Here is a 12,971-nt window from a genome sequence, read left to right on the forward strand (position 1 = left end):
GAGGGAAGTCTTACCCTTAAAAGTCTGGCCAGTGTGTAAAGCATGTAGGTTGCTTAGTAGCTCACATCCACATATGAAGACGTGGCATGCTATTATTTCATTCCGTTAGCACCAGTAGGCTTTGTAAAAAGGAGGCATCGCACAAGGTAGGTGCTTTATTGCAGGATGGAAACACTTTCATAGGTTATTTTAATCATTACGATTCTTTTATGATGTGTGAAAGTTGATTGTTGCTGTAAATGAAGCCATTGAAGGCTAAAAAATAAAAATGCTGTGATGGTAAAAATCCTTGGAGTGAAAAAATGGGAATTACTATAAAAGGCAGTAATTTATTCTCTGCGTGAGATTATTTTTTATCATAAGAATGCTTTTAAACTAATTCTAAAACATATACAATTGTAATCTATATAGTTGAGGTATATTGCAAGGTGCAATGATAATTTGGTTAATTTTTTATGCACTGTAATTTCTATTTATTTATAAGTACCGTTTTATTCTGTTAACTGAGAGGCTTAACACATTTTTACTATGTTAAGGATAAGTTATTTTTGCAGGTCTTGTGGTTTTATTATTTTGACCCATATCCAGTTCATATTACATCACAATACCATATTTTTGCTACTATTATTCTAGTATGTTCAAAACTTATTTGCATTTGGGTAGAAATTCATTAGCTCTTGATTTTCATTATAACAAATTATTTTAACTTTTCTGTGATAATGCATTCTCTGTGTTTCTGATTTGCTGATGCTGAAAGATTTTGTTTTCATTTTAACCCTTCCAAATTTAGGATTGTTTTTGCTTTTTTTCTGTATATATTTCCGTTGTTTAGACCTACTGGTTCCTGCTTTTTCTTTTTCTTTTTTTAATATGTTTTGTTTGTAACTTCTGACTGTCTGTGTTGAGCCAATCTTACCAACAAAATTATCAGTTGTTTCCTGTTTCTCTACTTCTTTACAAAAAAAAAAAAAAATTTGAAAAAATAAAAAGTAAAAATAAAAAACTCTTAATGGGAACCCTGGCACTGTCTGTCTTCTCTGTTCTGCAGAAATGTTGAAGGAGTTGAACCAGCAACGCAGAGCGAAAGAGTTTACAGACCTGAAAATTATTGTTGAAGGCAAAGAGTTTGAAGTCCACCAAAATGTTCTAGCTTCCTGCAGCTTGTATTTCAAGGACCTGATTAAAAGGTTTGCCTTCCTTCCAGCTGTGATCTGCTCTGTTCTTTTGTAGGGCGCATTTGTGTCGCTTTTTTTTCCTCCCCTCTCTTGCAGGTTTATGAAGATTGAATCTCCTGTCACAGAGCCAGTAGCCATTCTTTCCACCTCCTCTGAATGTATTTCCAAACTGAAACTCAGATCCATTTGTTACACGTCTGACTCGTACAGTGTAATTATTTCTGATCAGTCGAGGCCTGTTTTGGCCGAAGAAAGTGTTCCACCACTGAGACATCTAAGATTTAAACTGAAGTACTAATAGTGATTCAGACCACAACTAAAAACTCTTGCTGTCGATGCTTTCAAGGGACTCCATCACATATGACAGAAGTTTATCCTTCAAGCTACAATAAGCCATCAGCATTCTGGTGAATGATGCTGAGACGTCATGTTAATAAAGCATTTTGAGTATCTTAATCCCTTCACCCTGAAATCTTTGTTACATGCTTTTGTGTGGCTTGTAAGGGCAAAGGGATTGATATTTTTTATTATTCAGGGACTTAGAAGAAAAAACAGCTGATGAGTTTCTTTAGAAAAGATTGGAAATAAGACAATTTTCTGGTCAAAATATAGCTCAGTCTGCATTGTAGACAAAGAGTAGTTTTTTCCTACAAACACCTAGCTTAGAGTAGGTGCAATGTGTACATTTTCTAAACATCATGTCTCCACCTTCGCATTTTCCCCCTCTGTTTCTAGCTGATTGATTCTAAACAGTGCATGATAATCTTTTTTTTCCATTACATTGATTTTTCAATTTGTATGCTTCATATACTCGCATAGGAATAAATTGGTACTCTCGTATTATTAGTAAGTTAGAGTAGCAAGTAGGGAGAAAAAAAACATGAGGATAACTTTCATTTTTCTCTCAATCATCAGCAAATTAATGCAGCTGCTGATTTTGCCTTGCAGTATTTTCCTGAGCAGACTGAGCCTGGACTGTGCTAAAAAATGGGATTAAAGAACATTTTGCTTGCTTCAAATCCTGTATTTAAATTTTGCCAACTAACACAATAGTGACTGTATTTTATTTCAGGATGGCATATTGGCTGGTATCTCCTTTCAGTGTATTATGTCCTTTTGCACAAAGCTGGTTTTATAATTATGGATATATATTACATTTCTGTGATATAACTGTGCTGACTGCCTTATCAATTATTCATAAAAAATATGTTGGCCTAGGAAGCATGTCTTTTCCCCTCTGTAAATCTAATGATTGCTAGCTGTAGCTATGCCAGATCTCTCCTGTCCTTTCTCTTCTGTCTGCTCATTATCATTTAATAGTTAAGGCTAGAGTATATGCTTTTAGGGTGATAAGGTGTAGAGTCTGGATGGAAAGAACATCTTAGAATCAACTTATAGAAATACAATAACTGAGTGGCCAAAGACTGTCATCTGGATTTTGCTACAAACGCATCTGCTTGTGTGTATAAGTCACCAGGCAGCATCTATTTCTAGAAGCACACACTAGAGGAACGTTGCTGCTTTATTATTTTGTTACCAAATGGAGATGTAATTTAGACTGAACTCTTTGATTTGCACTCATTTAAAACCAAGAAATAAAATTAAAAAAAAAAAAAAAAAATCTTTTAAAAGTGACTATGAAAGCAAAACCTTAGATTTCAGCATTTATAACCTTAGATTTCAGCATTTATTGTCTTTCAGTTGTTCGCATAAAACTCACACATGATGCAAGAATAAGGGAGAGGTTTCGTCCATTTGCCAACCTCACCATTTTTTGCCTTCTTTCACATCATCAGCAGCAATAAATATTCCAGAGGTCGATTTGTGTCCACAGTCAGGTCTCTCCATCTCAGTTGTCTTCCATATATAACCTCAGTTGCACACATGTAACCTTGATGAAGGCTAATAGAGTTGCACAGGTGTATCCAAGGCAAAAATACCTGTTTTACTGATGATGATGCTTGAATAGGGAAAAATCCAGCTTGACGTCCAGTTGAGTTTGCAAAACTGTCAGGTGAGAAAAATAAATATTCACCTGTAAACTGAGCAAATGTGTCTTTGCAAGACGATATTTTAGGGCTACAAGGTGGAATTTCAGAAGACCTGCTTTTTAGAGGATATTTGCAGTGTAAAGCATAGTCCTTTTAGAAACCTCATAAAGTCAATGAAAGTCAAGGACTTAAGTTGCAAGAGGCTATTGGTATTTTTTAAGATCATGCCCTTAATAATCCAAAATCATTATAATTCACAGAGTCAGTATGTTTATAAATATAGCATGTCTAGAATCCTCTCCTGATATTTGTTAGCAGCTCCTTTGAGATGGTGCATAAAGCTTAATGTGATTTATATTGCATTCTTTGCATTATTATAGAAATCAAAACAAGAAATGACATTTTTCTTGAAGAATAAATGAGATCTCTTTATGTTGAATATATTATAAACGCCATTTCCATCAACGCATGCTAGGGTTAAACTCCAATGCCATTCCAACTGGAATCAATGGGTTAGCAGAAACTTCAATGGGAAGATGATCTATTCTTGGTGATGCTATGCACATCCATATAAAGATGCAGAAAGAGAATTATATATCTTTCAGAGTATTTACTTCAGCTATTCTTTGCCATGGGCTAGTTATCGTTAGCCTCATGTTCTGCCATTGATTCCACTGTGTGTTGTACTTGGTATCTGACAGTAGAATAGCAAGTGGTGTCTCAAAAGAATAAAAATGAAATGTTCAAAACCAAATAAGATCAATTATCTCCTCTTCAAAAAACAAAACATAGACAAAAAGCATAATAGAACTGGAGGTGCTTGCCCAATAGCAAGGCTATTTGATGAGAATGAGTCATGGTATTAGTAGGGGAAAAAAAACGTGGTTTTAGTGCACAGTGCTGAACCAGGTTTGATTGACCAAAACAACTCTAAAATTATTTATTCTTTATGACATAAATTTGGTAATGAGAATGCACTTCGAAACCCCTTTCTTTCTCATATTCTGGTCCTAATACAGAAAAATTCTTACTCCATGTGATTTATCTTCAGATATATGAGCACGGGCATTTTGAGGCTGGGCTAGTCCTGAGCCTGAGGTCAGCACCATGCCAAGCTCTTCGAAGTGCGTTAACCAGCCCCCATGAGGAGCTGCACAACATTCAACCCTAAGCCAGGGCTCAATGTTCTTGATCAGCAGCAGCTGATCTTATAAAACACTCAGTCCTTTTCAGTGCAAAGTCATCTGAAAAGGATTAGTTATTAGGAACAGCAGGTGTGAAATGTTCGTGATTTCTGCTGCAGTTCACTGCAGCCATGAAGGGAGAAAAGAGACGTGCAGAGGATGGGTCGGGACATGTGAGGATGGGTGCATGCTCAAGGCTGGTCCCACCGCAGGATATGTTGCAATAACCTCAGGGTTTGTGGGGATATTGCTAGCAATGTCAGGAAGAATTTTATGCAATATTAAACATACTTTCAGAGTGCTAGGTTTCCTTGTGTTCTCTTTGTAAAATCCTCTTTAAAATACAGTCTTTTTCTGGTGGATATTAGTGCCTACTTTATGACAGGTATGGAGTTGAATGCTTGGCCTTATTGCTTGCTCCTTCAGCCATAGAGCATATAGAGAAGTTGACGTACTTCATCTGCACTTAGGAAAATCATATGGTTAGTCAGCTTCTTCAGACGCTGACGCATACAAGATTACTGCAGTATGGCCTTTAGGAGAAAATGGATGATAAATAGCAGCTGGAATGACCCCTAAATACCATCTTATATATTTCAAGTGCACCACTAACCACAGTTGCTTTCAGTCTGCCTGACTTGGGCTTCTACTTCATACCTATGTTTTAGGTACTTAAGAACTCAGCCTTCCCAAAGCAAGGCTCTAATTTCTGGCACAAGCAATGAAGAAAAAAGCACCTTCAAGGCTTCCAGAAAGAGTCTTACCTCCTACTTCAGGTACCTGTGTGCAGGCAAGTAGAGATCCCTCTGGAGGAACAAGAGGTTATTGTCTCTTGCTGTTAGTCAACCAATATTAAGGTCCAAGGTCAGCATCAAAGGCAGGTTTAGTCTAAACTCACTATCTCAACTCCTGCTATAGCCTGCAGAGAGAGAGGCAGAAATGAGATGCTTTACCAGGAGGTAAAGGACCATAAAATCGGTATCTAAGAGATGAGATGAAGGATGAGACTGTCCCTCTTTACTATTAATAAAGAGAGAGCCAAGGTGATTTGGTTAGACTACAGATTTATGGTGAGTGTTACATTGCTTATTTAAGGGGTCCAGCCTGAGCTGGTTGTCTACGCTTCTTCTGCAGTCAAGAGGAAAGACAGGAATGTCTGGAAGGGAATTCGTCCCCCCTTATGGTAAATAGTATGGATTCCCTTCTGGAAGCACTCATTTTTCATTGCTCAGGGAGAAAGACTAGTCACCCAGCTTTCATTAGACACTTAAATCATAGCTGGCTAAAAGTATACAAATTATTTCTTCCAGAAACTAGTGTTTGTCTGGATGCTGTATACATAGGCTTATATATATACACATAAAAAAATGAGAGGTCCGTCAAGATCCACCTCAAACATGTCCCTCTTTTAGATTCACCTATTCAAGCCAATGTTGTAGTTGCAGCTCCTTGGTTTGAGGAAGGAGAGAAATGAGTTCTGTGTCTTTGTATCTGCCTTGGAAGAAATTGATGGAAGATGTGTGTGTTCTGGGAGGAAGGAAGGAATGGAAAATCCCATGAGGAGGCGTCATTTTTTCCAGCTGCACTTGGAAGAGACAAATGCAGCTGCTGGATAAATGGAATGCCTGATATTTCTGCAACAAAGAGAGTTTCACCGGAACATTTTAATTTGCTGTTTTCTTCTTCTTAATCCACCCCAAAATGCTGGAATCTCTACCAAATATGACATTAATAATAGGAAGTACTTGACATAAAAGCTTCTTCTTGGCCAAAATGCTGGCTTTTATTAGCAGACTGTAGTTTTATTTCTCTGTGGTCAGTTTCTGAAGATATGCAGATCCTGTCCTGTAAGCTTTATCTTCTCAAGATGTCCTTTTAATGATGCTTTCTACTCCTGAAGTCATACAGGCTGCCTAATTCCGGTAGCACAGAGCAGTAAGTCGCATATGGAAAGAGATTCAGTCACGAAGCAATCTTTGCATATGCAGTGTAATCTGGCAACGCTGTGTTCACCCGTCTTTTCCTAAGGAGCAGAGCCTGCGAGTTCATGGCCAAATTGATTTTCCACTATACCTTGCCTCTTTCTGCAAGTTTTTTTATTATTTTTTTTTCTAAAATAGGGCTGTATATACTCTTTAAGGGCTTGGAGGCAGACCAGGAAGGCGGGAGACATAAAGCGTTTAGGGTGAAAGGACCAAATTCCTTTTGCCTCACACCTACGCTGAAGACAGAGATGTCATTCTGCATTTTACACCATTGTGAAGAAAGGCAGCATTTGGATGCAAGACAGAGAAACCTGCCGCTATCCATCTGAAACAGTCTGACAAAACTGCAAAAGCATTTAGGTGTCTGGAAAACAGACTGTCTGGTTTGTGTTTACGTTGTAAAAAGCCCAAAATGAAAAATAGCAGATGAAAGAAAAATCTACTCTTAGTGACCCCTTCGTGTTTTTCCTGCCTATTAAGAAGCTAGCTTTAAACTCCGGGAGAAGAGTAGGCAGCATTTCTACATCTGCATGCTCCAGCTCCATTGTAGAACTGAACGAATGTGGAAACAAATTATAACATTTCTTTGAAAACAGAGAAATGGGAGTTAAAAATACAATGTTTGAGTCAGATGCCAGGAGAGGTATATCATATGTAGACAGTGCCAGTGGTTTCTGCTAAACCATTTAAAGGAGCCTAGGAGAACGGGAAGTTGCACAGGAGCATGAAATATCCTTCACCCTTTTACTGCCAGGGTACAGGTGTAAATTATGCTATGGACGACATTTTCTCTTAATCGAGGAACTGATAATTACTGTGTGTTGGGCACAAAATCCTGGCAAAGGGAAACAGCTTTCTGCATTTCATGCCCCCCTTTCCGTGAGCACGCTTCGCTCGCTCTGCCTTGTCGAGCAGCCACACTCACACCCGCGTGTCAGAGCTGCCTGCTGGGTTTCAAATTTTGCAGCTGCCGGGCCTTGGAAAACATGTTTTCATCAAGCAAAAATGTATGGGCTTCTACCTAAATGAGCTGCAGCTTACAAACATTCAGCGGTGCTGCCAGACTGCCAGGCTAAGGAACCACAGCAGGCGTCGCAGCCCGGCTCTTTGCAGCTCAGGGAGTGTGGCCGTGGTTTAGGAGGGCGAGTGGCAGGGGCTGGACGCTGGCTTTGCAAAGAGGGTCAGATCGATGGGCCCTGTTCTGGAGAGAAGCCCCGGCAAGGAGAGCAGAAGGGCTCCTTTTCAAGCCTGGAGGTACAGAGCTGAAGCTTCTGCCTCGGAATGGCTGCATCTTGCCGAGGCACCGTGCAGGATCACTTAATCTCTCACTCCTCTCCTTCATTGACAGCATCTCTATTTATCATAGTTTGGGCTTCTCACTCACCTAATTTCTAGGCACAACTACAGAACCTGCAAAACTTATCCAAGGAACGACAGGCTTATCACTTCTCTTGCTCTGGCCATCATGCGATGCAGCTGTCATACAGCCACAAGTACGAAGCTGCTGCGTGTGACCCACCTGTATTTCCTTACATCGCACAGCACCGTCTGGGCTTGGCTGTGTCGAAATATAGGGGTGAAAGGAAACGGTTATCTAATTAGGTCCAGTTAAAGCTAAATAGATCAAAGATGAGGAAAAAAAACTTCCATGGCATAGAGACTGGAGCTGTGTTCTTGAAAGCTGTCATTTTGGGCCCTTTCCAAATGCAAGTCTTGCCTTAAAATGAGAGTAATCAAATCTCAGACTTGAGCGTGCTAGCAGGTAGCTCCGGGGAGCAGCAGTTCATTTCCTTTTATTTAAATCATCAAGGATTAGCCACTGCTGGACTGGGATAATGAATTTGAATTAATATGACCAGGTTATGATCATGTCAGGTTAGGATCCTGTCTTTTTGCTTGTGCAGCACTAAGCTCTGGTGACTCCGGTGCTCTGAGCAGTTGTGCGGGTTGGTGCCAGCACTGTCACCGAGAAGAGTGGCCTGTCTTTTCTGCATATCCTGTGGCCGTAGGTGATATGATATGATAGATTATATTTTCTTGATGTCCCAGGCACAGTCTGGTCCTGCATGTACCGTAAATGAGTGCTAGCAACACCCCGTAGCTGAGTGAGAAAGAACCGGTGCCTGACAACATTAATTCTAATTACTGCAACAAAGATTGGGATCTTAGGGCACTACCATAATTGTAGTAGTAGTAGTAATAAATAATAATTGTGGTTATTATTATTTTATTATTGTTTTCCCTCCAGACATCACAGTGATGAGAAAGAACCTTGGATAGACTTACCTAGATAATTACTTGTATAAATTTCACTACATTCCTAAGAAACAGATTTATTAGCTGCATAATGCCAGCTCTCTGTTAAGCTGGGTTTTGATAATGTAATAAATATCATTAAAACAAATCAGGTATGAGTTGGTTAAGGGGGTGAGCTTTAAATTTGATGAGAATAAATGTTTATTGTCATTTTACTTCAAATTTTCATTCCCATATGATCCACCAAAACCTGTTTGCATCTTTTATTTACCTTTAACAAACCTCGAGCTGTTTTGCCACATATTGCTGAATTAGGCAGCCAGAAATAGTTTCAAGCAAGTTGGAGCCTGTGCTCTTAATAAATTGGCCCAGTTTTTTCCTTCTCCATTGGTACCTTGTGAGAGCCTGTTTGTTCTCAGCCCCTAGCAGAAGTCTATGTCATGAATGCTGTACTTCCAAGGGCACTTGCTATTCACTTGTTATTCACTTGCGCCTTGAGACTTGTCATCTTCTTTCTTAAATCTCAGCAGGGAGGCAGATTTGTGCCTCAGACTGAGATCTCCTCCATTATAGCCATACAGGCCGCCAGTGATCCCGCTCCTTTAGAGTCTTTACCAGCAATTAGACTCTGTTCCTTCTTTGAAAAGCATTAAGGGTATATACCAGACGTGGCTCTTTTGTTTGTTTTGTTTTATTCCGGCCATGTTGTTTGTGAACAAAAGCATTTGCTGATAATCCCCTTGGTCGTCTTGGTTTGTAATGATCATTTCTGTGATGGTGAATTAGCAGGAACTCTGGTGCATGCCCAAGCCCACAGCCCTTCACTTCCCTGATTTTCTCCTGATAGAGCAGGTGCAAACAGACAGCGTTTGACCCTAACGCATTAAACCAGTCTTGCCAAATTTTGTTTGCCTGGAGCAAGGAACATTATTTGTATCAATATTGCGGTAAAAAGTGAGCAAATGGATTTGTTGGTCAGGTAAATTTTCATGACAAATTTGCAAGCCTGTGTTTAAATAATGTAATTTATTTAATCTTGTGATTTTACGAGTTCTTTATCGTAATCATACAATAGCACCATTACAGTATATGTTTTCTTCTCTCATGAGACGGATGGATAGTGGCTGAGGCTCAAAGATAATATTTATCTACAAGATGGTATAACGAAGGCAGAGATTTGCAAGTTAATACATTCTGAGCTGATAAAATAATTCCAAAGGAAAAGCAATGCTAGGGAGTAATTTATTTTTTTTTTAAATCCTGTTTAATAGAACATTCAGTGCCTTATGACATACATATTGCAATGATGTTGCTCTATAAATGTCCCTTCCTGTCATCATTTACATGATGGATTACCTTGCAGCTGCATAAACTTGAACAACTCAGTAAATAACCTGTTACCACTCTGTGTACATGCATCTTGGGGTGTGTGTTGTGGAGATGCATGTTGGTCTGTTTGTGCCTCTATGCTTTCATATCTCATGAGCCTGTAATTATCATAAATCAAGCTTTTTGGCATGAAATACTACCTCCCATGTAGGGTGCCATGTCTGTTCTGTTCATAGCTGAAGTTTGGGCAGAACATGACTAAGTTTTTTGGTTGTTTCTCCCAAGATAAATAGACATGTGGGTTTTGAACCATTTAATAACTTTGATGATGATGAAAAGTCAAATAGTGGACAGTTAACAACACTGCACTCTCTTTGCCTGGAATTTCAATGCTTGAAGAGTTACATTCTGCAGTAAACAAGATATTCAGCCTAAATTGTATAGACTTGAACAGAAGTTTTTAATGAGCACATAGCTAGCAGGCTGTTAAGCCTCATGAGAAGCTGCCTGTCCCAGTCTGGAGTCCTTTTTCAGTAATCAAAATAATTTGACAGAGATAAAAAGAAGAAGTTTCCCTTCATTTAAGTGTTTCATCTTACATAAAAATCTTATATTTCCTGTTTTCTGTAGACTAAAACACTGTCCAGGGAACAAAGTAATTTAATTTGTTGGGTTTTGTTTTATCCTATCTATCTTGGTAGCAAGTGTTTTGCTCCAGTGGAATGGGAACACAATTAACGTATGGTAAACATTCATGTTCCTAATTATGAAAGCAAGCCAACAAGACCAGGGTGTCAAGCTGATGGGGCAGATCCTGGGAGAGTGCAAGGTGCCGAGGCCAGGCTGGGACATTGCTTTGGTCCATGCAGGGAGAGGCTGGCCCCAAAATATGTGCCTCAGATGCCTTGCTCCAGGATGGCTCCTGCAAATGTGCTGGCAGCCCTCCAGTGTCCTGCATGTACTTTTAGTGGAGGATATTCAGATTCCTGAGCTGTATGGGACCCTAAGCAGTAGATAGACAGAAATACCATTTTTTCTTTAATTAAAATTCCAGAATTAGTCTGATTTCCCGTTTCTTATAAACAAATTCTGAGGCCTGTTTGCTAAAGTGCAATACAAACAAAATTGAGGATTATGTAATTGTATTACGGATCTAGCTCTTTGCCATTGTCTCTTCAGGAAGAAGCAGGTAATGGTGGCAGGCTCTCTGCAAGCTGACATGATGGACCTTGGACGGGGTGAAAGCAAAAGACAAAGTCCCCTGTGCCATACGGTCTTTGCTTTGGTGGCTGGGGAAAGTACACAAATGGTAATTTTGAGAGTGCCTTTATTTTACAAGATAATAATTTCTTTCAGTACCCATCTTCATCATACCTTTGAGACTACAGCACAGCGAGTCATATGGCTTCAGATGTAAATAGGTGTCACAAACTCTGTCAGTCCTCCTGTTCCCCACCAGGCAGTCTGGGAGGAAGTTGAACCAACTGTTCCTAGTCAGTAATGTACATTTACATAAAACGTTTCACATTTTTCATGTTTATTCTGTGCAGATGGCTCCATTTTGAACATCCAGAATTTGTTTTGACGTTGTGACTGTAGCTTGTAAACAGAGAGTTGGCTGGCATCTGCACCGGGTAAAGGTAGCTTTTCGCATTTGATCTGAAATTGAGTGAGGCTGTAGCCAAACCATTAGTCAGTCAAAATAATGTTGCAAGCCGGTTAAAGGCAGCATGTCCAAACCATGAGGGAAGCCGGGATTAGAGGCACTAGCGTTGTCCATAAATTGACAAGTGGATACACTAGCAGTGTTTCACTTACACAGCTACTTTAGCTAGGCTCTAAATTCAGCTTTGCAACTTGAAGAATCTCACTGCTAAATGTTTTGAACTGAATCACACGGAAGTTCTTTTAAGTGAATGTGTTGATACAAATAATGCAGTGAAAATGCACAGATATGCATGTATTTATAACTCAAGGTGCTGAAAACTCAGTTGCATTTCTATTAAGCATGAAAACAAAGCTAATTCTTGTCTCTGCATCTTACCTGTGTGGAAATGATTTTGAAGGACGAATGAATGCCAAAAATGTAAAGTTACCTACTTTTTTGTGGTCAGATAGGTGTGCTCCTAATCTTGCAGATGAGGTTTTAAGGTTATTTTTGTTGCTATCAGTATTTAAACATTTCAGCTTCTTTGTATACTTGAGTTAACAAAAAGGGACACCGATTTTGTTTTGTTGTTTGAATGTAGTTGACCACCTTTCACTTTGAAAGGCTCCCTGTATCTGTCTTTAGTTTAAGGAATTAAATTGAAGGATAGGTAGCCAGAGCATGTTTAAAGGCCTTGTCCGTATTTTGTTTGGACCTAATTATTCCAGACAATACAAAATATTTTTCTGTAACCCCCCCACCCCTTTCCATTGAGAGTGTATATGTGCTTCCTGCTTATCTGGTGGTTCAGTTCTGCATGCACATTGCTCAGGTCTGTCACCTTGCTGGGGAAAGACATGATTTGTAAATCTGAAAGAATTCCCCAACAGCTACCGTAAAATTAAGCTGTTAAAGAGCCCTTGTAGCTTGTTTAAATGTAGACCCAAACAAACCTCTTTGCTGTTTAGCCCAAGATTAATCTTTTAAAAGTCCTGTTCTAAATCACTTCCTAATTTTAATGAGTTTATATATCAGCCTTTGCCAGATTTTTACTGTAGCCATTCTCAAAGATTACAGCAATGATAAAGTAAGGACTAAAATTGTTTATTATATATTATTCTTCAGAAGCAAAACTTTTTCCCCCAGAGGCTGTTGGGAGAGTCATTGATTTTCTGCCACAATGTGAAATGTGTGACCTTTATAATATGAGCAATGATTACAAGGCCAATAAAATGACATCATTCTCTTTAAACTTCAGAGTTCACAGGGCAAATAGCAGCATGTGCCACACTCAGAGATGTCTGTGGACAATAAGTGTACATTGCCTGGCTTTAAGTGAGGTGGAAGCACTAAGCAGAGAGGCTATCCACCCTGAAAACACCCCATGTTTGTTCAGGGGTACA

General features: G+C 39.2%; 1 protein-coding gene and 1 long non-coding RNA gene across 11 annotated transcripts in view; one reads left to right on the forward strand and one right to left on the reverse strand.

The window, feature by feature from the left end:
* KLHL29 (kelch like family member 29) overlaps window positions 1–12,971 on the forward strand; it is a 390,690-nt gene that overhangs the window by 320,427 nt on the left and 57,292 nt on the right. For all 10 annotated transcript variants that reach the window (XM_084515322.1, XM_084515325.1, XM_084515328.1 and 7 more), the window contains one exon: window positions 1,049–1,187. In XM_084515322.1, coding sequence (XP_084371448.1) covers window positions 1,049–1,187 — 139 coding nt within the window. The remainder of the gene's footprint in view (window positions 1–1,048; window positions 1,188–12,971) is intronic.
* LOC311434823 lies at window positions 658–4,301 on the reverse strand. The gene is made up of 2 exons (XR_014691752.1): window positions 4,198–4,301; window positions 658–3,182 (listed from the first exon to the last, which is right to left on the reverse strand). It is a non-coding gene; the product is annotated as an uncharacterized lncRNA (long non-coding RNA).

This window comes from Aythya ferina (assembly GCF_964211825.1).
Source record: "Aythya ferina genome assembly, chromosome: 3".
NCBI lineage: Eukaryota > Metazoa > Chordata > Aves > Anseriformes > Anatidae > Aythya > Aythya ferina.